We start from the raw sequence: 26,278 nt of genomic DNA on the forward strand, positions 1-26,278 counted from the left end.
GCAGCAGCAGCAGCAGCAGCAAGCCTCAGGCTGCAGCCGTGGGGCGTGTTATGTCTTCTGCCGCCTCATGCAACGCAAGGATGTAGCACTGTGGGCAGCAAAACGTTCTGGTAGCTGGTAAATTTGCAGCAATGGGCTCAGAACTAAATTAAACTGAGAAAGTAAGATAACGGAACAAATACTTGACTGATCTAAACCGTCAGCTCCTTCATTCTCACATTCTCGGTTCTAAAGGTTATTTCTCTGCCACATGGTTTAGGCACATTGCTGATCTCATGGGGGAAGGTTTTTCCTGCTTGAGTAGAGTAGAAAGCGTTGTGCAACTATCAAATTAGTTCTTTTCCCTGGTAGTGTTGATTTTTAAATAAATATCTGTATAAAATCTTGGTTTCTTTAGTTACTTGTGGTAGTTTACTTTTGAAGAGCATTTAACTTATCCTTCTCGCTTTCACGTAAGAGTAGCTTGAATGTTAAACAAAGATATTTCTGCAGAAGTGTTTTTGCACCAAATAAGGCATTGATAAATTCACAACTGGCTGCCTTCTGGAAAGGTAGTAAATTTTACTGTACAAGACTTGGGTAAATTTTCCTCCATGCTAGCCACTTAAAACCATTTTCCCAGCTCCACTGAGCACTCCCCTCTGCTCTATTTATCTGGTTTCTCTTTTATGCAGTTGCAAAAAATACATACATGCATATGTATCTTTTTCCCTCCTGCAGTGTTTTGTCCCTCAAAGATTTGAAGCAATGCATTCAGTTTCTGCTAATATAATTCTTTCCATGGCAGCAAATTATGACTTTGCAAAAACAGAGGTTGTTGTAAGCTGTTGGTATCCAAGGGGAAGTCGCAGCCTCACAGCATCAAGTTTGAGTTTTAGCTGGGACTTCCGCCATTCATATATACTTAAGCTCTCCTAAACAGAGGATATGTCATGCTTAAATTATTTTCAGCTTTTGACTTTTTCAGTTCCGAACTTCCAACCACTAAAACATGAGATTTCCCTAGAATTTATTTCAGAGGACAGGTCAAGGTGAAATGTCAATGTGAAGAGGAAGGGAGAATAAAGGCCCCCATACAGTATTATTTTGGTATCCAGTGTCCAGTTAACACAAATAAATCAGTTTTACTAGAATTTGTTGGAGTGTTTCTGCTGCTAAAACTCAGACCACATGGGAAACAGTTAACAGTCTCCAGATGTGAAACGGAAAGGACCATCAGCAGCACAGAAAAATTATATTTTTCTCAGTGAGGAGGGCTACTGCAGCTGGGATTCATGGAGATTCAAAGAGAAGGCAGCTGCTCTGAGAACATGAGAGAGTCAACAGTCTTCTTCCTCCTGCTATGTTCATGGGAGGGCATTTACCAAACCTGATGTTCTACTAGATGTGCAGGGAAGGAGCTGGTGAGCTACCCAGGGAGAACCAAGCTGAGCTGTCTAGTACGCGCCTCGAGACAGGGAGCCATGTTTGCCTGTTGTTAGTGCTTGAGGAAATGTCACCTGGGGTGGCATTTACATTAGCTGTGTGTTGAGTGAAGCCTCATGGTACTGAAACAAATTCAGAATCTTCTTTCCTTTCTTCTGCAAGTCTATCCAGAGGGAAGCCTTGAATGGCATTTGGCACTGTCTCACTTTTCATGTCTTTATCAAACTCCTGCCACATAGAAGCTCTGTAAGGAAACTAGATGCGGGGACAAGGGGTGGGCTGGAATCTTTCCGCTTGCCAGATACTCTGTGACTAAGTGCATTTCTTTCATCATAACCTTTTCCACCTTGCGGATTGAGAAACTGGATAGTGATGATACACAGATCCTTTTTCAGAAAATTTTATGGACCTGTTGACTTGTTAGGAGCATCTGTGGGGCTAAATGAGATGTACTGCTTTTAAAAGGCTGGTGTTTAGTTGCAGTGGTCCCTACACAAGTTCAGGGAAAATGAATGGGCATGAAAATATGTCCACCACTAAATAGCCTAAGGTGCAGTACAGAAAGTTGTATTTAGAACATATTATTATAGACATGTTGTCAGGGAGTATTCCTGTTGCATGATGTTCTGAAAACATCTCTGTTTGCCTCAAGGGAATGCCCGTCTGCCCTTCTTATGATCCATGGGAAAAAAAAACCCTTGTGGTAAAGGCAAATGGAGAGTTTCCAATGTCTAATATCCATCCTGTTTTTGTTTCTAGCACAGCAACTGAAGTGATATGTTCGTGAGAATCATACTGGTGCGCAATAGAGAGGGAAGAAGGAGAGTTTTCAACTTTTAAGGTCCTATGATTACGGAAAAACTTAACTTTAAGGGCATTGTTATCATCCTAAATATTTCTGTTTTGCAATCACTATGCCTTTTTGAAGTGTTTACGATGCTTTATATGCAGTAGCTCCTATACAGCTTAAATCCCACCCCTAGTGCCTCTTTCCAAATACTCTGCCCATCCGGCTGGGCATTATTCTTTCATGGAACTGTCCACCCACTGAACCTAATGACACAGGATGCCTTCAGGAGTTATACTGTGGAATAATTCGTATGTGCTAGTACTGCTCACACACCAGTCCTTCTCATTGTGTATTTCTTTACGTAATCTCAGGGAAACATGTAAATAAACCCTGAGCATCCTATGCTGGTGCCAGTATTTTTGGGCTCTTCACCAGGTGTCAGTGGTCTTGAGGGTAAACCTGCAAGCATTAACATCTGAATGGTCAGGATTAAAAAGAGCGGAGGCTCAGAAATATGCAAGTTTGGGAATTTTGCCTTGGCAGTTTAATCCTCAGGGCCTCAGTTGTAAGCTCTTCTTCACATCATGAAGGATCGGAAAACCTTTTTTATTGAATGAAAGCTGAGATTATCGACTAATCATGTAAATTAAGGATCTGATGCCTTTAAAAAAGGGGAGGATCAGCCATTCCCAGAATGGTTGAAAGGTTAGATTATATCAATTAGTTTTACCTTTGACTTTCTTATTTTTATTGTGTTCTCTGTATAATATAAATTTCTGCTGCTTCTTACAAATCTTAAGATATTTTTCAAAAATGTTCTGTATTTATGTTTCTGGAGAAGTGGTTAATCCTTTCTCCCCTATTAATTCCTTCCCAGCACCTACCATTTTGGGCCAGATTGTCCCCAGTGGAGTAAACATCTGAATTTCACTTTTGGTTTGTGCTTTTACTTCAGCAATTGTTCACATCATTAATTCAGTCCTGTGGCATAAGCCCTTTTGGAAAACATTCATCCCTCAGGATCACGTTCAGTCTTCTTTGCTCAAGCTGTGCTTTTCTTGTCAGTGTAGAGCGCTCTGCTGACAAACAAAGGTTTTCAGGGTGTTGCTCAATTTACTTTCTGTAAAGGCAAATCATGCGGTGGCAATGATCTTAGCACCATGCACTTCATTTGCCCTTCTTTGTACATCCAATGCACATTCTTACCACCTTGTTCATTATCCTACTCTTCAGATACCAAGCACGGAAAACAGTGTGACCACATCACTCCTTTTGCAGTTGGAATTGCTTTGGTTCGGTTCTTGCTGAGAAAGAGACAGGTCACCGAGCAGGTGCTGAGAGTTTGATGGAAAGGAAGGGAGTGCAGGTCATCCTTTCAGCGCATTTACGCTCCAGCTGCAACCAGTGAGTGTGTCTTGAGCCCTCGTTCTTGCTCCCGAAGAAGAGAATCCATGATACAGTTTACCTCAGAGTACCACGTGCAGCGAGAGGACCTTATGCCCCTCTATCCTGTGGTAGGGGTAGCCACTATGGCCGGCTGTGTCCTGGCACCGTGTGGTACATCACTTGTGCCAACATGCTGACTCAGTCCTGAAGGCAGCACGGCCGGGTTAGCACAGCACTGGGTCCTTGGGGATGGGTCTTGCCCCTTGTCCAGGTTTTATCAATGGGGCTGAGGTGGCTGTGCTGCTGCTGGGTCTGGCACAAGCACCATGGGTGCTACCTTGGAAATCCCTGCACCACGTTCCAGGACGTGGCACAGACATGCCTCCTGTCTCCTTATCTCAAAAGTGGGCTAGGGTGGCTGGCCTGCTGGGTAGGGGCAGGTGTGTCAGTATGGTACTTTGCAGACAGATGCAATTTTATTCCATGTTGTGAGCTGGCCGGGCATCAGCCAGCTCCAAGCCAGGAGCAAGTTTATTAGGTTGGATTGTGCACCGAGCTAACCACAGCTACACAGCTCCTGGTTCACTGTTGGCGTGGATTCATCCAGACTCAGAAGCAGTGAATTCTCCCCTACTGACAAAATACCATGCAGACAAACCCAGACATTCATGGCATTAAGGTCTGAAAAGAATATTAGATCATTTTGTCTGACCTCCTGTGTAACACAGGCCATAACATTTCACTTGCACCTGTAGTGAGCACAGTAATTTTTGTTTCGCTGAAGTTTATCTTCCAGAAAGGCATTTGGTCATGATCTGAAGAGATAAACAATCTTCTGTTTTCCTTAGCAGCTTGCTCCTGTCATTATTCATTGTCGCTGCTAATTCTTTTACAAATTTCTAACTTGGAATCATAGAATGTTCTGAGTTGGACGGGACCCGAAAGGATCATCGAGTCCAACTCCTGTCCCTGCACAGGACAACCCCAAAATTCACACCATGTGTCTGAGGGCGTTGTTGAAGAACTTCTTGAATATTGACAGGCTTGGTGCCGTGACTGCCTCCCTGGGGAGCCTGTTCCAGTGCTCCACCACCCTCTGGGTGAAGAACCTTTTCCTCATATCCAACCTAAACCTCTCCTGGCACACTTTCCTGACTTCAGCTTGTTGTGCTTCCCACTGCTGCGTTAAAGAGCCCTTTATTCCTTGCTTTGTATCACTGTTTACCATACGTGGAGAGATCTTGTGTTTTCTTTTGGATAAACTGATCAGGTTAAGACATCTGAGAGACTCATCTAAGGAGAAGCTCTGCAATCTCTCAGTAGCACTAGTGGCTCTTCTTGCCCCTGTTCCGATACCCTCTTTTGATGGGGGGCACCTGAGTTGTCACTGTGCTGTGATCTACATGGATCCACGGGTCCGGCGCCCCCTTGCAGTTAATTTTGATCATCCCTAGTAAACCAGCACACACACAAGGTGAGACGGTCACCACCTACCTTGCATGGAGCACACTGCTGTTTATTTTAGGAGGAAAGCCTGACAGAGAAAATAGGCTGTATACAATAAACCTGTTTACATGCGGTTGACCTAGCTGACTAGCTGTAACATGTCAGCCGCTAAACGGTGCTATTAGGGACAGATGTGAGCTTGTCACTTGTTAATGCCACTTCATTTCTGAGTATGGTTCCCTGGCCTTGGCCTCATTTTAAAGCCCTCCCAATCCGTTATTCTTCTTGCGTTCAGAAAAGGTTTTCCCCAGGAAGGGCAGCAAGTTCTACAGCTTAGTTTACCTGCCTGGAAGTTTGCATTAATTATTTCTCTTTTTCTCCTGTGCAGCCTCAAATAAGCAAGTCTCTGTTTCTCTCTTTTTGGGATAGAATGGTAGTTTACTAAAGATAACTTGTATATACTCATAAATGCAGCACAGGTAGGACTTTCCAAGGTCTCACATCTGACAGACCCAAACACACGACTACTATATAGACATGCAGCAGTCTGCATAGCCATTATTCACCAGTTTTTCATATATCCATAGGTTCCATTTACTCTTTATATCATTAATGGAGGCAAAAAAATGGTAATGTTTCATTCTGGGTTTTTTTGTTGTTGAGGTTTTTTGCATTATTTTGTACCAATATATCTTATTTTTATATAAATTTCAAACATTTTAAATATGGAAGTCAAAAATAATTCATTCGGAGTTAGTTCAAACCTGAACTGCATCTTCCTACAGTACTTCACGGTTGCACTTGTGTTTCTCCAAGCTGGTCACTCAGTCTGAGAGGAGGAGGAACTGCATTATGAGACGTGTGGTCTAGTCAGAAGCTCAGCCCACAGCCAAGACCTGGTCCATCGGGTGCTTGAAAACTGAAATTCCCCCAAGGCTACATTGTTCTGGAAAGCTGCTGGGAGAAGGCAGCATGTCCCCAATGCAGCCATGCTGAAGTAGCCTGATGGACCTTTTAGATTGTTTATGAGCATGGAAAAATTCTGTCAAACCAAAAATGACAAAATTTCAGTTATACCCAAACTATGTTTCTGTCAGAAATTCATTCTGAAAGAAATTTTGTAACCCCAACATGCAACTTTGTGACTGTTTTAACTGTGATGCTTTTTCACCCTCAGCATTCGGGTTATGTGAAGTACCTTGAGGTATTTTGGTAGCATACTATAGAATTTCCTGGCAGCCTTTTATTGCTGTTTTAATTTATGTAAACATGTTTTACAGCACCTTACAGTTTTGAGGTAGTTCTTGAAGATAATGGGGCAGTACAGAAGGGATGATGTTAAATAAGCCAGTAAATTGCTTACCAGGTGTGACCTGGAGTATTGGGTGGAGTTTGTTTCTTAAATCCCAAACTGGGGAGAAGAAGGTTGGGGAGGCACTTCTGAAATGAAGGAGTCTGAAATGTTGTCTGAATTTAAGCTGTGCTGGGAAGTTAATTTAGCTGCTTGTAAGCTTTTTCGGGAGTCAGCGTGAGAAAATCCATCTATAAAGACAGGTTGGGAAGTAGGTAAGTCTTCTACCTGTACGATGGTTTGTTGTTCAACCTTACCACATTGGGCTCAGTGATGCACACTTTTGAAAATAATGGTTTACTTCAATTGCAGAGCAAAATTCTGTGGCCTGTGCACTGTAGGAGGTCAAACAGCAATCAGCAGGGGCTCTCCTGGCCTTAAGTCAGTCAATCTGCAAGGTATTAGTGTTGCAACCTAGCAGGTGAACATTCATAGGTACACTTGTGCAGGGTTACACACTTAAAGCTTGCATACATTCCCACATGTTGCATCTCACACTGGTTTACAGTATCTGATTCTCATCCCTCTTGAGGATGTACCCAGAGCTGTGGTGCAGCTATGCCATTATATTTGGATGAAGGGGTCGGTGGGTGGGTACCTGAGGGCATTCATTAACCTAATTAATTTCCTCATTGACTCTGTATTAACCTTTGAATCCATTACCACTCTTGTTTGCTTTTCCTGCATGTTACAGGTCAACCTTCCCTGCAGGCTTTGCCTATGAAGTTATTTTACAAACAAACAATACAGCTTCTCTCTGAAGAGAGGTTTCTCCCCAGAGCTCTAGTGGCGAAGTCTAAACAAACAAGCAACTTAAAACACTTTGAGTAAATTAAAAAAAAAAAAAAATAAAAGTCTTGCTTACAGAGTTTAAAACTATCCCAGGTGTTGCTGTGGTTAAGTTAATGGATGCCTCCTCAGTTTTGGCATTGAAAGTCAAACACAGAGGTTTTTTTCCCTGCTTAGAGGAGAGATGAGCATCATCTCTAGTTCCATTCAGGCTTTCTTAAGTTATTGGAAAGGAGGCTGCTTCTATCTTCCACTGCTTTCAAATATGCCTTTCTATGGAGGTCTGCAAATCCCAGCAGATCCTAGGATTACGTTTTCCAGGATTCCTTCTAGATGAGATCGAGCGAAGCTGTGCCCTGCCCACGCAGTGGTCCTCGCTCTGGGGCACTGTGGGTGCTCAGCAACCTGGACTCCTTCCCAAACCACGGGCTGCCACCCAAGACCGCTTCCTCTTGCCTTTGTCCCGAGGCTCTGCTTTGTTTAAGACAACCTATGGAAAGGGATTTTCTGGCCTCTGGTACATCCCTGTTCTGTCTTAAAATGCTGGTGTACACTTGCACAGCCTCCAAACTGGCAAAAGGAAGACTGACAGACTCTACTTCCCTCTGGAAGGAGGATCAGAAATGTCAGAGGTTTTTGTCTTTTTCAGCAGCCTCTTCAGAGCAATGCAGCCAGAGGGGATAGAGCTGGAATATGCTAAGCTTTCATAGCTCTTTTTTTCTAGTTTGCTCTTAACCAAAAATTTCCTGGTTATCTAAAAGCCCACCAGAACCAACAAAATTATGTTGTTTGCATGCCTTTCCTTGTGTTGCTTTTGAATTGCAGTATGAACTGCAGCATGAACAGATGTGTGTTCCTTCTGTGCATTCATGGTTTTTTCTTTATTAGAGACTTTTTGGTCTGACCTTGTAAAATCTAGGGCCTTTCAGAAGAGATGAATTAGAGCTTTTAGTTTCCAAAATCTGTCTCACAGGCAGACATCTGGGTATACACACCCATACTGATTACATTTTGTTTATAATGAATTTGTGTTTTACAAAATGTTTCTTAATGCATTTTAAAGAGAAAATTAAATATAGTGTATGGTGTCATACAAGTTATTAAATGTCTTCTTTAGTAGAGCTTGGTGATTACTGGCAGTATGACTGGCAAATATAAAATGTGTTTGAACTTGAGAACATGGGCCTCTGGCAGACAAGAACATTGGCTATTTGGGCCTCAGCTTCCATATAGCATGAGTCAAGCGAAACTTGGCACTAGTTGTACTGTTTAGTCTTTAAACATTTTTTATAAGCCTCCCTTTCTTTCAGTGAGATTAGATCAGCCAGTGAGATGATATTCTGATCAGCATGGACTTGTGTTTGTTGTTGCAGTAGTCTGTGGAAGATAATTTTGGAAACAATAATAAATTATACTCTGAAAGGAAAAAAATTATTTAAAATTTGTCAAGTTTGCCTCTGTAGACTTGTAGTTCATTGCAGTTCTCAAGATTAAGGACAGAGAATAGCCACAGAAGTAATTTTTTTAAAGCCTACTCCGCTGTAAACTTAATTTTGGTTTCTCATCCCTCCCAAATGCAACCTTCTAACAAAATCAATAGCATACCTAGATGAAAATGAAAGGTGTAGCCAAAGCTCAAATAACAACGCTGCAGTCCTTCCTTCTACTGGGAGAAGGAGACCTGACTAAGTCTTTTGGTGGAAGATGGGATGTCAATTTGAAAAAGATAACTATACATTAATTACGAAGAAATACATAGTTCACAGGTGTTGGAGCTGTGGGCAAGTTTCTACACTGAGCTTCTGAAAGCTTCCACTTGTGTGCCAGAGAACAGAGAGGCAATGGCACTCTCTCAGTGTTAGGCTCTCCTACGGCCCTCCTGTACCTTTTCTGCACCATATGCTGAAAAGACTTGTGCAGAGATTTGTGTCCCCTAAATCAGTGATTTACACAGGCTACCTCCCAGGCTGAGTGTGGTGTGAGGTTCCAGTCATGCTGTGAGATATACCTCTACTTTGGTATACATTATGCTTAAGGATAGCCATACAGCTGTCCTCATGGACCTTGTGCTAGAGGGATCTTTTATCCAGTTGCTTCTAGTGCCCCTTTTTATCACTTAATTCCTTTTCACGTAGTATAAAAAGTACAAAAATAGAAGTAAGGACCTCTCCTATATTGTCTTCCTTTTGGTGAGGTTAAGAAAGCTTCATTAGTTCTCTTGGGTTGTTCCTGAAGTAAAGTTCACATTTTCTTTTTTTTTTTCCCAGAAAGGCCAAACATACGTCATTCAAAATGCTGGTTAATGGACATAACAAGGAAAAGCTTACAAAATGTGCACAAATCTGGTTCTTGTCTCTGAAAGATACTGAATTAATATTGTGTCTTTGTACTTCTCATGCCATGAGCATACTCTGCCAACCCTGCAAAACATTACTATTTAATTTTATCATTTGATGTAGCTTCTCTGTTGATATATACAATATATCAAATATATCAATACAAGTTAGACCATTCCTTTAAGTGCAGTGAGGAATTACCCAATGGTTTGCTTTTTAAGAAGCATCTTCACAGATGTAAAAATACATATAATTAAACTTTTCTAAGCAAAATTTTAAAATGTTTTTCTCAAGTTGTATTGAATTGCTCTTTGATACTTGCCTGCCTTATTAAGCTCTTTCCTCATCATATGTCATCTTATGTGCTGTTAAGATGCGGTGTGAATTTCTTTGCGGCAGTAAACAAAATTGCATAAACTTGCTTTCAGTCACTGGGCTTAAAAAAGTAAGTACTGCAGTCTGAATTGCCAGATACCCCAAAAATGGTGTATTTCTTCTAAGCAAGTGACTTGAGCATGTATATGCCAAAAAAATTGACGTCTGCGGCATGTTTTCAGAAATGTGCAGAACCGAAGCGGTCGGCAGTGCATGTACGCAGCTGAAACTGGCTGTAGGTAGTGAGCATACGTGCACTGTGCATTCCTTTAGGCCAGGTGCCAAACAGAGTAGATCAGAGGACTGGGTCTGTATAATTAATCCTTTGGTGGCTTATACCTAATTTCCTGGTTCCATTACCTGCTGTCTCCTCACTTAGTCACTGACTCTATCCCTTCATTCACTTAACCTCAGTCAAGTCTTACAGCTGGTAAACACACGGAACACCTAATGGAGTCAGACTACTGAGGAAAGCAATGCCTTTTATTTTTTGTTGAAACAATGACTTTCATTTTGGACTGTATTTACTTGCTAAGGACAGTTACTGGCTTTATCTCAAACTAAATACATGTAAGTGGGCTATAATTTTTAACATATATAAGTAAATTATTATGACTTCATTCCTTCATCCAGCAGAAAGATGAAAAGCTAAACCACGACAGAGAAAACTTGTGTTCTTATACTAATGTAATTTCTGATTCTGGATAACAGACTGAAAGAAAATAATTAGAAACACATGCATGAATGGGTTAGGAGCTCAGTGATGTTTCTTCTTGATATTGCAATTTTGACACAAAAGGAAAGGACCTCGGCTGTTGAAATGCTGCAAAGATTTGCGTCTGTAATCTCACCAAAATATTGTCTGTGTACCAGGAAGAGGCAATTGCAGTTTTTTGTTAAGTCCCGTGTTCTCTGATGATATATAAGCTAATATGGTTCCTCAAAACTAACGAATAATTAAAATTTAAGAAGTAGTTGCAAAAGTGCCACACCTCTTTTTATCAGTTGTGGCACCAGTAGATTTTTCCAGTGGGTACGTTTGAACAGTGGTTTAAACAGCTGCATAGATGCAACATTACATGGGCCGGCAGAAGGCCACTAAGGAAGTTGCAGGGTATGAAATACTTTCTGATACTGAAGTCAGTGGAAATGAGATCCTTACCCATTTTCTCCTCAGGTAAACTCTCTTTACATTCAGGAACTGACATTGATCTTTGCCTGAGAGTACACTGAATAAGAATAACAGATGATAAAGGCCACCTGGATTTGGTCAACTGTGTATGTAAAATAACATGTCCTGTTGTGCGGTGGTCCCAAATTCCACCAGCTGAAAGAAAGTAAATGGCCCTGTGGGAGGGACTGGACCTCCTTAAGTGGGCAAAGTTATGTTGACAGTAGATGTAAATATGGGTTGAAAATGGGGCTGGGCCCTGAAAGGAGACTGCAGGTTTAATGCCTTGCCCCACCTCTGTTGTGGTGTTTGCTTATATGAGGAAATCATCATCTTAAAAGAGCTTCTTCTCACACTTGCTTCAGCAATCCTTAAAAGAGCAGCCAGAGGTCCTTGTGCCACCTTAAGCCCTTCACATTGATGGAAAGGCATAATTGGGTTAGCATTTCCCAAAATGTGTCCCTTCCTCTTTTTTGTGTTGTTCTATCCAGGAACCCATGGGATTCAGCGAGTGTCCCTGTGTTCCTGTGCCCCCTGCTCTAGGTGGGTCTGCTCAAGCAGGGGGGTTGGACAAGATGATCTCCAGAGGTGCCTTCCAAACCCTACCGTTCTGTGGTTCTGTGATTCCGTGTGATTCTGTCCCAAACTGAAGGGCCGTGAAGCTTGGGTGGGTCTTCCAGGTTGTACTGACTTTCTGGTTGGTCTGCAGAGGAGTTGTAAAACCAAGCCAGAAAGGACAGGGGATAAAAAAGGGAATGTCTGTTCAGAATCTTACTACTGTTCTTTTTATCTGCAGTTTTGACTGCTTTTGAAAGGTGTCTAAAAAGCCATTCTAAAACCAGAAACCAGCATATGTCATGAGGCACCCTACTGTTCTTCTCTGGACTTGCTCCAGAAGTTTTATATTCCTCCGGCAGTTTTTTTGACTAGTACTTACAGACCTGTATGCCATGTGTCGCCATGCCTGACCAGTGGCTCTGAAGTGTTCTGCTCAGCTGCTTGCACTTCGGCCATGCTGGAAAGCCCCAGTCGGAGGCAGGCGCTGATACACTAGATGCAGCAGAAACGCAGGACACAACCACACACCTTGCCCATGGCTTTTTCTTCAGCTGGTTGTGTCACTTCTGCTTCGCTTCTGATGAATCAGAAGAGACTGATACATGAGCAGTCCTCCAGAGGGAAGAAAAAGAAACAAAAGAAACAAGAGTTGGGGAGAAGAGCGTGGGAAGCCACAGGCAAAGTGAAGGAGGAGGAGAGGGTTGTGAAATGGCAGGGAAGGGGCAGCCAGAGCTCTGGCTATTGCAGGGAGGAGCTGAGTGGAGGGCACGTGTCCAACCCAGCTGATGGGGAAAAGGAGAGTGGTGGTATGGAGGAGCCATTGGCTTAAGACCATGGCAGGAAAGTCCTGAAATTGGATGGGGTGGGAGGATAGCACATAAAGGACTTCTTGGGTAAACCAGTACATACAACGTGGTGGTCTGGAGAAGAAGCCTGTGCTTATGTTTGCCTGACATGTTGTCCCCAAAGCTGAAGAGAGAGCAAGATGGTAAGCTTATGAATGTGCTAAAGAAACAAAACTGGAAATGTTTTTCACAGTGCAAATTGTAAATTTTGTCAAGAATTACTCTTCTTACAGATTGAAATTTATAGATTTTATCAATTTATGCCTCAGTTTATTGCCTGATGATTCAGTGAGACATTTTGGATGCTGTTGCCAAAAGCAAAGCGTAGCTGCAACAAAAATTAAAGCCTTCTGGCCTTCTAGGAGGTTTTTGGTATGGCCTTTCCTCAAGGACTGGCTTTCTTTGCTTTGAGCATGCCAGAAGTAGCAGAGGTCAGTCAGGGACTAGAACCATTAGCCAGGCTTGATTGTAAATGCTGTCCAAAAATTTTCCTGGTTGAGAAAGTGGTACTCTCTCCTCTGCTAGAAAAAGCCTACTACTATCTCCCATGTAAAGTCTGTACCTCACAAAAAAACGTCAGAAAAAATGAGAGGGAGAAGTAAAGGAAGGAGGGGAAGGAAAGAGAAAAAGGAGGAAGAGGGATGGAGAGGAGGGAATAAAGGAAGAATGGATGCATGGATGGAAGGAGGTGAAACTGCTTGCCATTTTTATTACTGTTGCATAGCTGGGGTAGTGACAGAAATTTCCTCAGGTATACATTCCACTGAGGACAGCAACATTATTTTTTCAGTTTCTGTCTTCTTGCTCTGTCTCTGCTTTTCTGGTGGCCCTTGTCATCATTTGCATTCTTTTCAGCAATTCAGGATTTTTGTACCTTGCCACCAGACTGTAAAAATTATTTATTCAGCCCCAATCATAACAACAAAAGAGAGAGAGAATCTCTCTGGCATACTAACCTCAAGATATCGATTATTTTAATACAGCTTCTAGCAAAATTATATGACGGACTGTTGTATTGGAAAGGAAGGTGCTTTTTAACTTTTTTTCTTCATTGGTCCAAACAACAACACCACAAATATGAGTCTATCATCTGTTTGTTTTTCCCACAGATTATTACTGTAGAGATTTTATGTTAGACATAACATAAAAAGTACAAACAACTGGTTACCATGACGTTGTTATAGATGTATGCTGAGCCACATAGTTGTGTTCACTTTTCATTCTCTTTATTTAGTAATTTATAAGCTAAATGTTTTTCTAGCTTAAGTAGTGGAATTCAGTTTTAGTGACCATCACTTCTAGTAATGGCCTGGCCGCAGCAGAGATCAAATAATTATGTTCCTGAAACAAGCCTTTGTTTAGTCTTAATTTGTGCCTCCTTCTCTATAGCTCCACTGTGGAGGCAGGATGGAGGGCAGCTTCTATTTTCATTTTCTTTGCTTACCCCTCACCAGCGGGTCATGAGGATGTGTCTCTGACATGGGCAGTTTGGTATCACAGCCATTTGGTATCACAGTGCATTAGCACTGGTCCTTTCGCCTCGTCCCAGTGAGGTTTTTCTCTCTGGTGCAGCACAGATATTGCTCTTCGCTGGGGAACATGCAGCACCACGGAGCAGTCAGGAAGTAAACTTCCCCCTTTGTCACCCAGCCCTTTCTGCTAGTGTTAACGATTTTTTTTTTTCAGCTATGGGGAAAAAACATTTTACTGCTCTGAAAAGGGTTCATTCAGCCTTTCTGTAATAGTTCAAGTGGTTGGTTTTCTGCTGGCTTCTGAAATACATTACAAATCACAATCTGGAAAAAGTTCTAACACGGTTCCAAGTCTTGCTGCTGAATTTGGATACGTTGTCGGGTCTTACTCTGCAGCGCATCCTTAACAACTGACAAAATATTTACTCGGCACAGTGCGGAAAAGGCGAACTTTCTCCAAAATATTATACAGGGTTGGAGTCAGAACACAGACAATGAGGCAAAAAATTGGACCTGCCCACCAAGCCATTAGCTGAATCATTTTCCAGAATGTCATGAGAAAGAGCTTCATCAAATCGCTGTGCTGCATAGCTGCTTCTGACGATGTGGGAGTGGAGAGGGCAGCCAGGTCCCCAGTAGTGAGGAGAACATATTGCAGATACTAAAGTCTTAAGCATATATTTGCACAGGCAGTTCCAGCAGGGAATGTTCTTTGCTATTTATTAAACAGCTACTTCATAAAAAGGTGGTTTCCCTATATTGATCCCCTGTGTTCAAAATGAACAGCAAAATCTTTAACCCTAACTGGATCGGAGCATTTTCTTTGTAGTACTTTTTCAGTGTTGGTTTCCCGCTGGGGAAAGGATTATTAAACTATTAGAACCAGACAGGAGTTAGTGAAGTGTGGTGTGCTGTGCTGTTCATCTCTTAATCTAGAAAACAAGGTTTCAGTAATATTTTGTCCCTCTTTTTTGAGAAATTGTGGAGGGAAAAAATTGTAGTAAATTGTCTTCAGCATAGAAAAGCCCATAGTGACAAAACTGTAAGCATAATAATAGTTTTCTTCTGCTTTTATGTTGTCTTCATGTGATCCTTTGCAAAAGAGCCTCCTCAGTAATTATATTCCATTGTCTTTTTGACAGCCGTACATTGTTGGTTTTAGACCAGATATTACAGCACATCTCCAGAAATAAGATCACACCTCACCACATATTTAAACGCATACTTAAATGCAGTACACTGCAGTCAGTATTTCTTGCAGATTCCTTGTTTTCAGTGTATTTCCCCCCACCAAAATGTATCAGGAATAATGAGGCATAATAATTCAGCCCTTCTGAAGCTGAGCAGAACTGTTTTCATAAGGCAAGAGGTTTCTGACAATCTTAGTTGCAGCCACATTTATATCCATTGATGTCATGTCACTGCTTTTCCCATCTTGTTAAAATAATAAGAAATATACTGTCCCAACTCTCTAAGAAACAGCATGGCACAGCCACTATAGCTACAGAGATTTGGAGGGAGGGGATACGCGTGAGTTTTTTGGTTTGTTTTGGTTTTTTTTAATAGATTAGACATTTGTCTTTGCCAATAGCGGTCACACGAGTTGGCATTTTGGATGACTGCTGCCTGCAAAGCAGCGCATGCTTGTCTGTTGTTATCTTTTGTGAGCCCCTAAGAAAGCAGATTCTTTAATGGGTCCTCACCTATCCAGATCAAAGGTGTTTGTAAGGCTAGGAATAACCTGCCACTTCCATAGGCAGTGAAAAAGCAAAGAGCACTCTTACATACTTGTTCAGAAAACCTGTGAAGAGTCCTCGCTTTTCGTTCACCCTGAGCCTCTGAAAAACAGATGTGGGTGTCCTGCAGCTGACTTTCCCTCGCAACTCAAAACATTAAAATCAGTTGTGTAGTGGTTTTCAGCTGCCTGCTTTTTTTGAGATGTTGTGTAACCTAAAGAAAATAGGGCTTTTCAGGGCTGTTATTTTAAATGTTCTATTTATGTTACAGAAAACATGACAGTCCAAGTTAATTATTGATTCAGTTGCTGACAAACTGGAAGCATGAACAAAAAAGGGAAGATAAAGTAACCCTTGGAAGGATTTTGTCAATTGTAAATCCTCCAGGGATACGGCTGAGTTGTTATTATTTTTATATAAAACAAATGGGAAAAAGTCTGTGCTGTATTTGAATATAGTATTTCATTGGTAAATAAGAACAACATACCCACAAATCAACTAACATTTCCTCAAAAACCCAGCTGAGATGAAATAATGAAATAACTATCCAAATTGCTATTATCCTAGAAACCAAACTATCCATATTCAGGATGCATGGAATCAGATAAAGCTTAAACAACTGAACCATTCAAGTTAATGTCAACCACATTATTACTACTTTTGTTTTGGCGTTCTGTTTTATCAAAGGTTGAGATTTTCAGAGAAGTGCACGAAAAGGTTTGCCCACATCTTTTTTATTTAATATTAAGAGAAGATGTGTGGCCAAGCCTCTGCCAGCTCTTTAAAAGTAACAGCAAATACAGGGTTTTTTAAAGAAAAATAACATGGAGTTTTGCCAAGGGGGCGGGGAGGGGGGGAGGTTTTTAAACATTTGGTCGCTCTCTTTTTATCCAAGCTTCAAAAATATTTTCTGATGTGATAGAGAAATGCTGGCCAGTTATAGAAACACATTATTTCCTTCCCGTAGTGTATAAAACCCAAAACACATAACGAAACAACCAAAACCCAACAAGAAAAAAAAAGGAAAACCTTTGTGTAACTCTCAGTTTCTCTTGGTAAATGATAAAAAGGTCACATTTCAAGTTCTTTCTCGAACAAACTGCATTAGTGGATTTTGAAAATGTGTAAGAATCTGGAAAAGAGAAAAAATCAGTATGTAGCATTCTACAAGGAAAGATCATAGTATGCCAGTTCTGTATCTTCTGGAAAAAAATAGAAGTATGACTTACATGCCGATGCAGCGCTTTCAAGCAATTGCCTTTATTATGTCCTATACTGCTAGCACTAGTTAAGGACTTTTTGTAGCCTCCCTGGGCCCAATGCAGTTGAACAAGATGCAGGACTTCCAGGTGGGTAAGTACAGGGGTGTGTGGCAGGTGGAGGGAAACTGTAGCTCACTATTTTCATTGCTCTGCTAAGCCCTGCATTTGGGGATGGGCTGTGTGGAAAAGGAATGTAAAGAAGAGTGTAAAATCAATGCTCTTCTTTGCCTTTTCTCCTGAAGTGTTAAGAAAATGCTACAGTTACTATAATGTATTTTATAGTTCCTTTATTTCCCTTGTTCTTTCCTGGCCACCCCAAGCTAATGCTTGTTGAGAAAAAAAGGGGGAGGAGAGCGTACGTTGCATTCTCCAGTTTGATCTTATGTTTTCAGCTGTAGTGGCCAAATAGTGGGAGAAGCTGAACGTGGACAAGACTGTTGGAGCATTCTTCCTGCAGCAAGGTAGCATCTTGTGGCAGAGGGTAACAAAGGCCTTTTCTCCTGCTACAGCCACCATTTGCCAGCGCCTTGTATCAGTTCATGTCTGAGGCTGATATAGAAGAAATGTGGCACAAACTGTCGCGGCTAACATACGTGAACGCTGTCTGTCTTTGAAACCCTTGCTGCTGTGGCAGTGTTGGTTTAGGTTGCCCAAGCTCGCTTCCTTTCTATACTGAAGTGGATGTGGTTATACTTATAAAAATATTTTTGTCATTGTGGCATATTTTGGTCAAGGAACTTTCTGCCAACACAAACCGCCTGTGCAGAGTTAGAGTTTGGTAGAGTATCTGTGTAGATACATCTCTCAGTCTACATCACATTTTGGGAGGCTGATGCTAATGACTCTAGTTATGACCAGGCAGTGCAAAAGGGGAAGGGTTTGCATGTTTGCTCACTAGCTCTTGCTCTGCATTTATGCTGACTAGAGCTTGAACATGATGGAGAATTCAGCCCTTACTGTCGTCTTTAAATTCGGTACAGCAGTCTTGCTCTCACCTTCAGTATAGGTGCTTGGCTACAACACGGCCACCTTTGAAACATGTCTCTCAGCCTGATGAGAGCAGGTGGAGCATCATAACGTTTCAATCCAGTATTTCTGCTTTCCTCTCCTGCATAGGTCTTGTCTTCCCCTTATATTCCTACTTAGTAATGAGGGTGGTGGTACAGTGGTTGCATTTATTGGTGGAAAGCTGTGATCTGAAAGAAATTAATACCCATACTCCAAGATAGAAATTATTTCCTAATACCCATTTCTAGTGCTTGAAGTGCTTAAAGACCACTTTGTCCTGCTTATGGAGTGAATTCTCTACTTGATATTGCGGAAGTGAGACTGTTTCTGGTATACATATTTAATTTATAATGTATTTGAGAATCATATTATTGTATGTCAATTGCTGGAGCAATCCAATAAATTCCACCTAAAGACACAGATATAATTCTCCGTAATGAAAGCATGTATCTTTTGAGTAACGAGTACAGTGCTTTAATTCAGAAATTTTGTACCTCAGGTGTTAATATCTTACTGCTAGTTGTTTTCATATATAGGATTTTGGTTTTACTGAGAGACACTATAAATGCATCTATTGCAATTAGAAATTTTCTGGAATCTCTACTTGAAAAGCCGTATGGAACATAATCTTAGAAAAGAAGCAACAGTGAACAGTGAAAGCACACAAAGTCAGAAACTACTGCTATTTGGACTGAGAAACTTGCAAGTTGTGCTTTACTTCAATTATGCCCATCTATCAGCTGAGTTTTTCAGAATTTTTAAAACTAGTAGAAATATGGGGTAACTTTATTTATATTTATTTTGCTAGAATATCTGTCAATAGTTCTGTGCATATATGTAGAGATAAATTGCTTTGTTTGGTGGGATAAAATTCCTGCAAGACACTACATTCTCTTTTTACCATGGTCTTAACTGGCTGACCAGGTTTTTCCAGTAAAAAAGTCATCAGAAATCATCTTAAGCAAGTTTTTTCTTACTTTCTTTCCCTCTTCCATCTGGAAGCTATACTTGAACACCCTTTAACTATCATGTTAGTTTACATGAGCTAAATTTGACATGGCATGTAGCACTGTCATCCTTAATTTCATGTCATCATCTGTTGTTCCAGTTAGCATCAAGGTTCTCTAAATGTAGTAGTCTTTGTCTGCCCTGATCTTTTCATGTTGAGTTATTTTATACATAATAATTAGATAAGCATTTTGTGGTGCAGATAAGGCTGACTTCAGCTGACCTTTTTTTTATTTCAACATAAAATTTCAGGGGGAAGAATACTTTCGTGGCCCAGATGTCTCTAACCTTTGCAGACAATAACCTAGTACATTTATTACACTTCGTACTTACTTTGGAAGCTGTCTTATTTTTGCTGTGCTGGTTAGCTGATCTGATACATCCACTTCTCAGTTTTACCAAAGAAAATCCCACAATTCCCTTCCTGGCCACGGACTATCTTGTAGCATTATATTAATTACTGCTTGGAAGTTGGTTATGTTCATGCCAGCCCATCATTTCCTATGCTTGTTTCATAATTAGGTATTTTTTATGGTACAGAGGCGAGAGGTGCGTGGCAGCACAGCCGATACATCTTCAACCAAACAACCCTACCTGTGTAGAGATAATGTCAGTTGGTTCTTCAGCAGTGGTCCTGTGCATACCTCGGAGTTTTGCTTCCAAACTTCAGAGGTTTTCTTTCCCACCTTTTTGTTTTGTTTTGGTGCTATTTTAACTTGAAACATAACTGGAGCCAATAATGGGTAGCTAAGTATTGTAAAATGGAGCAACAAGTCCCTGAAGTTATTCTTCTTCACGCTGTTGGTGAAGAAAATGCTAGGTAGGGTGTGGAATATTCCTCATCCAATCCTGATATTAGTAAGCATGCTGAGAAAAAAACCTTTCAGGGGAAGGGTGGAGATGTGATAGACAAGATGGTGAAAAATCCCAGTAACCTTGGTGGCTAGCTGCAAGGCTGCCTCTGGTGGATAATTCCCATTTGAAAGCCCTGTTTTCTCTTGTGATGTGCAGACAGTAGATGCTGTATGGTGTTCTTAGACCGAACATGAGATACCAAGGGATGGGTAAAATGCCAGCATTGTTTTTGTCCTGCTCATGAACCTCACAGGCAGATGCCATCATCTGTATCCTATATAAATCTTCTTCCACCCTTGAACTTCTTCAGCACTGGTAACAGAAGTCTGGCGAAGAGGGAGAACAAGGTTAACTGCCGTGAGATAGACTCTCTTTAAGGTTGACTCTGTGATGTTTGTGTAATTCCTGCTGGCTGTCAGCTAGAATATAGATGCAACAATAAACATCCCTTTTCAGTGTTAGCAACCTATGCTTTAAATTACTACCTTAAAAACTTCAGAATGATGGATGGATGGCAGGGAATTTTCTGGTCATACTTTGCTTGCAGGAAGCATCCCCGAAACATGTAGGCAACTTCACAGGCTCCATGGAGAAGAGAGGAAAAAATTATATACTGAGCTAAGGTCACATAAGAAAAACTTTTTTTTACTGTAAAAGTGGTTGAACATTAGATCAGGTTGCCCAGAGGGGCTGTGGAGTCTGCATCCTTACTGCTATTCAAAATGCAACTGGGCACTGCCCGGTGCAGCCTGCTCTAGTTAACCCTTATCTGAGCAGTGAGTTTAGACTAGATGATCTCCAGAGGTCCCTTCCCAGCTCAGCAATCCTCTGATTCTCTGATTTCAACGTCACCTTTTCAAACATGAGTGCATCTTAGGGTCCTAAGTATCTCCCTCATGTGGAAGTGGAATGTGGCTCTGGGTGCAGACATAGCTTTGGAAAAGTCTATCCTATGCTTAGTGACTTAGGGAGTGGATTTGTCAGGAGACCATAGAACGAGGCAGTAGCTAACATCAGTCCTAATTCAAGGTGACCTTTGCTTGACTGCATACGACCTAAAATGCTGTCATTTGCCTTTTTGCTCTTTTCCAATATGGAGAAGTAGAAAAGTGCTGCGTATCAGCCATTTTTGCAAGCCCAGGAAAGCAAGAAGCCAAAGCATGCATTTGCTAACCTAAGGTTATTTGAGCAGAGGTTCTGCAGCATAGTGGGGTAGGTTGCAGAGGTATGTCTGGCAGAGGTGTCAGGAGAAGTCCATTATAAGCACATGTGAAAACTGCTAATAACGTGTACGTGGGCAGTGCAAAAGCTTTAGCAGATATAGTAGCAGCATGCGTTGCTGGCCCTGTGTGTCCTTGGAAGACTGCAAAATACTTCTCCATTGATTCAGCATCTCTAGTAAGCAGATGATGAAACGTCACTATTCTTCAAGTACAACATGCAGAGCCATCATCGTAATGGCCATTCTGGAGAGATTTACAGCCTTCAGATGCTACAGCAACACAGATAGGGGAAGGTTATCTTCATTTCTCCTCTTTTGTGTTTGCTGACAGGGAATTGCTGCTCACTGGCTGCACAAGAGAGATTTATGGTCTTTACTCTTCAAGAGTGTAACCTGTCTACCTCACGTTGTGAATGTTTAGCAGGTATTTGGAGGTGCAGTTCGAGCTGTGACTGACCAAACTTCACCAGTGAGAGGTTACTTGCACAAAAAGCAAAAGATGTGACATTACTTTTAGAAGTTGCAAGAGTTTAATTTGTAAGTCTTCCACATGCTTTAGCTGGGGGTTTAGAAAAAGGCATTTGAGACAGCTCGTAACTATATAATTAGTTGAGGTTGTTACTGTGCCTGTAACTGCTGTAGATTACAGCATTTAATTTTGTGGTGTACTTGAAAAGGTGTCTCTTTCTTGGGTATTTGTACAGTTCAGAAGCCTTCTCAATGATTAGGAGGGATTTGTTCATGGGTCTTGGGTGGAAGAGAAGGCAAATAGTGGAAGCCAAAGACAGGTGTGATTTTTCTACAAATATTTTTTCATAAGCATGGTTAAAGGGCAATGCCAAGAAGGGATGAAGAGAAAAGCATGCACTGAAGGGATATAGGAATTGGAAGGGAATCCTGATTTGCTATGGAGGCGTTTTTCAGTGAAATCAGGCTGGTTATGGAGATAAAATGTTTCAAAACTCAGACGTGCAGAGGTAGGTAGTTTGTTAGTGTTTAGGTAAAAGAAGAAGGCATGAAGACTGTCTTTAAAAATCTTATTCTTTGGTATTTTTACTTTTTCCTCACTAATTTGTTCTTTCCACTGGAAAGAACAGTACTCAGATTAAGGATGCTGCTATCAGCGCAATCATCAGCTCTTGGGAGTAAGAGCTGCAGGGGGACATGCTGGATAACCACATGGCTAAACTTTAGCCTAAAAAAATAAAACCTGAAAAGACCATGGCCCTGAACAGTCTGGAAATTGCCGAATTCTAGTCCAGAACTGGTAAAAGCACAATACCTAAACCCAGATAAAGAGAAGACATGTAGAAATAGTTAGTGGATTGATCAAGCTGTGACAAGGGCTTATAAAGAAACGAAAGAGGTGGCATGGGTCATTGTAAAAACAGATGATAGATGAGTATGACTGGAGTAACAAAGCACTGCTTTTTTTCCAAATGTCCCAGACATTTGGAGTCCCAGACAGAGTGAGAGTCTGGATCTTGAAGAGAATGTAGACAGAATGGATTAATAGCGACAAGCCTTTATTAAAATGAACAAATATCTGCTTCCCCAAAATTGCTGCACCAGTGTGTGAGCCAAGGAAATGGTTTAGAGTGGAGCAAGGGCACCAGGACCTGCTTCCTGCAGGTGCCCCCATGCGCTCAGGGAACAGAAGGAACCTCCAGTCCCCTGCAGGGGTGGGAACTAGCACAATATGGAGCATATGTTTCACCTAAAATGTAACTCTCACCTGAGCTACAGATAAGCTGCTCTTGGTTGCAGATAGAGAGCCTGGATTCCCACCCTTCCTCATCACCTCAAGAGCAGCTCAGGCAAACTTGCATTCACTGGCATGAAGAGGAGAGGCTGTGTTATGTCCTGCCTCAAACCCATTCACTCAGGAGGCAGGTGTGTTGGGGTTTCTTTTTCACCAATACAAACAGCTTGAGAAAGTAAGGTTTCTGACAGCCTACAGAAGTCGTTACAGACCTCAAGTGAATCAAGCCAGGTAATCAAACTAATAGTGAGGCATCATAAAGATGAATCACTATTATTCATATTGTGTGGCAGCTAGAGTCCTCCACCCCCTCATGCTTGGCACTGTACAAAGTACATACTAGAGGATGATCCTTGCCCCGAATTCTTGCTGTCTAATGAGAGTTTGGACTGCCACAACTTGTAGAATTGGGAGCAGGGCTGAATTTTACTAGCTGAGATCAGTAGTGCATGTTCACTTCTGGAATGACTTTGCTGTTTGCCGGTCCACAGAAGGTTATGGTAATTGCTTACATAGACAAGCTGTTCCGTGTGGTCTTTGACAAGCATGGCACAAGAGCTTCTATTCACACTTTAGCGTATTAGAGGCAAAATTCTTTTTTACTTGATCTGCTTGTCCTGTTGTGTGTTCGCACAGAACCTAGTTATCCTGCCCATTTGGGTGATTTAATTTCTCCTTCTTTTTCATTCTTAAAGGCTAACCAAAATTTTAGTTCTGACATGAAATATCTGGATTTTATGGTGGTTGTGACCTGGTACTTTACAAAGACAGTGATATTATAAATAATGAATCATGAGGCTGCAGGTTAATACCACTGAGATGACCACAGTGCAACCAAATGTTCTACTTACCATACATACGGAGCTGCAAATCTATATCTGGATCTTTATAAATGCTCTTTCTAAAAAAAAATTCTAATAAAACCAAATCATCGCAAACATGGCTTGCTGGTACTTGTAAGTTAGGTTTTTCCTTACTTGTTTTCAATCATGCTGAAACATGCTCAAATGATCAGTGATCTTTTCCAACGTTTAAAACTAAAAATTAATTAGCTGTCTGTTTCAGGAACAGAAAGTGATTCAGTTTCAGGATGTTTCTTCTTCCTTGCAACTCCGATCATGCACACCTCCAAAGCCGCTAATAGTATTTTGTGTAGATTTTTTTTTCATGTAGGGTGTCATGTCAACAGTTTTCTGTTCTGCATTTCTGGTAAGGACAAATTTCCTGTGTATCTCTATTTCTCCATCCTGCTGTGGGCTCTTGCAGTGTCTTTCCCTGCTGTCCTCATTTCTTCCTTCCCACACACCTCCCTTCTCCCAAGTTGACAGCATGATTTCAACCTAAAGCTTAGCCCAGAGCTCATCCGTAGGATCTTTGGATGCAGTCTGCAACCATAGGAAGTTGCAATGACCGTGGTCGGGGCTGACAGAAAGAGTGAAGATTTCCACTTAATATTGCTCCCTAGGAGCCAGCAAAGATTGCAAAGCAACTTCATGACTACCATGGTAAGAAGGTCTCTGGCATATGGTCATAGGCCTGAAGGAGGGTAAAGGTGTGTAGGCACAACGTCAAGAGTGCTTCCTGCAGCGTATTCAGATGCCAAACAGGATTCTTTCCCAGCCAATCTAGGAAATCTAATGGGCAGTCCTAACGTTGCCCACCCTTCCCTTTCTGTTTCCACTGCTTGCACAATTTGGATTTAAATAGGCACAGAGTGCCTCTTAGCAACTTGTTAAAAATGGAATTCCTCTGGCAATTCATTTTTTCCTTCCCACCACAAGCTCCATGGTGCCCATGCAGACACCTGTGTGCTGCTTCATGCCTCTGTCCCAATCTGCGAGGCGACAGCCTCTGCTCTGCGTTAGCAGCCTTGCTTGGGCTTGGCATACACTGCACCTAATGCTTGGTGGTATTTATTAGTGTTGCCTTTACAACCAGGCTGTGTGACAGCCCAGCAAAGAGGACATTAGCCACCTGCTTATGTTGATAGCTCTCTGGTGGCAAGCTTTCTCACACTGTCGCCCCAGCTCTTCTCAGTCAGTTGCACCATATTTAGGACAAAATTGAAGCTCGGCCAAGCTGACAGTCAAAGTTCCCCTCGATAGAGCCTCCAACAGCAGGAGGCTCCCGATGGTGTTGTCATTCTCGTGCCTATTGCTCAGGTTTTTATTTTTTGCCCTAACACATTGGATATGCTAAACATGAGATGAGGGAATGGGTGGTTCTTAGATATGCGTCATGAAATCTGATACACATCTGAGTGCTGCAGATCTTGATTTTCCTTTACCAGATTGTAGCAGCTGAAGCAGTGATCCCTACAGTGAAGTTGTGTCACGGTTTCCAGTCCACTTCCCTGTTTCAAACTGCTTGTGAGTTATTTAAACTTTAGTTATCTGAAGTACTCCAGGTTTTGTGTCTGCTTTACCGTAATCAAAATCAACTACGTTTTTTTTTTTCTACCAAATCGTTGAAGAGGGGAAAAATAAAAGTCCCTCAAAAGCAAATCGGGCAAGTTACTAAGTTTGTTAGCTGTGCACACAAAGTGCCTTCATCTTGGAAACCGAAACACAGCATGGAAACAACCTTTGGTTGGATGTCGTGTGGCTCTGTCTTCATTAGTCTCCCTGGCAAATGGTGAACATATGGAAGGATTTACTATTCTTTCGTAGACAGGTGAATATAGTCACTGTAGGAAAACTTTGCACGGTAGTCAAGAGCAGAGTTAAAGGTTGTGCAGGTTAAACTTAACTTTCTTAATCTTCAGTGGTTGTGTTTGGATATGTCTGTGAGCTCCATATGCTGTAGCTATACTCAGTATTAACTCATGGGTTGAGATGGGTGCAGGAATTAGCCCTCAGTCCTCAAGCTGCCACTGAAGTTGTTGTTCACATAGGTGCATCTCAATCCTCAGCTACCTGGTGCTGAGTATAGAGACAGGCAGGGGCCTGGCCAGTTCCCTCAGCAGCTGAGGCTGGTTTGCAGCAGCTTGAGTCTCCCACAAGGGCATCCTGACACCACTGAGCAGCCTCTAATCGTGTCCTAGACGGGGACAGAGCGGGCACTGCCAGGGTCTGCACAGAGCAGCTTTATGCCAGCAGAGTCCTCGCAGAGAGGGATCTCCTGCAGCCCATGCATTATTGCTGGAGCGGAAGGACACAAAGGCAGCCCGGTAGCCCCGAGGATCTGGCTCCCAGACTGCAGTGGGTGTGGGGGAAGTCTGGGGGTCAAGGGCCCAGACCCAGGCCTGCCTATTTGCACTTCCTCTCGCCCATATCGGACTCTCATCTCCTTCCCACTTCCACAACAACTCCTGGATGTTTGGAGAATCAACTGTGCGTTGCCTGCCTGGCTGTCTGCCGCGAGGGCATGGTTGATGAGGTCATGTGGGAAAACGGGTCCAGTGGAGCCAAGAGGAATGTGGAATTTGGGCGGCAGCCAAATTAAGATTACTTTTATATGGCCATCTGCACCTGTGTTTGTG

General features: G+C 41.9%; 1 protein-coding gene across 2 annotated transcripts in view; it reads left to right on the plus strand.

The window, feature by feature from the left end:
* The window catches only part of AIG1 (androgen induced 1), a 132,874-nt gene that overhangs the window by 67,580 nt on the left and 39,016 nt on the right, over positions 1-26,278 (plus strand). The window contains exon 4 of one of the 2 annotated variants that reach the window (XM_075087807.1): positions 9,455-12,242. The exons of the other annotated variant lie outside the window; for it this stretch is intronic. Within the exon in view, the coding sequence (XP_074943908.1) occupies positions 9,455-9,490 (36 nt within the window). The 3' untranslated portion in view covers positions 9,491-12,242. Of the gene's footprint in view, positions 1-9,454; positions 12,243-26,278 lie in introns of those variants that run through there. 2 annotated transcript variants of the gene reach the window in all.

The sequence above is a fragment of the Phalacrocorax aristotelis genome, chromosome 3, assembly GCF_949628215.1.
Source record: "Phalacrocorax aristotelis chromosome 3, bGulAri2.1, whole genome shotgun sequence".
NCBI lineage: Eukaryota > Metazoa > Chordata > Aves > Suliformes > Phalacrocoracidae > Phalacrocorax > Phalacrocorax aristotelis.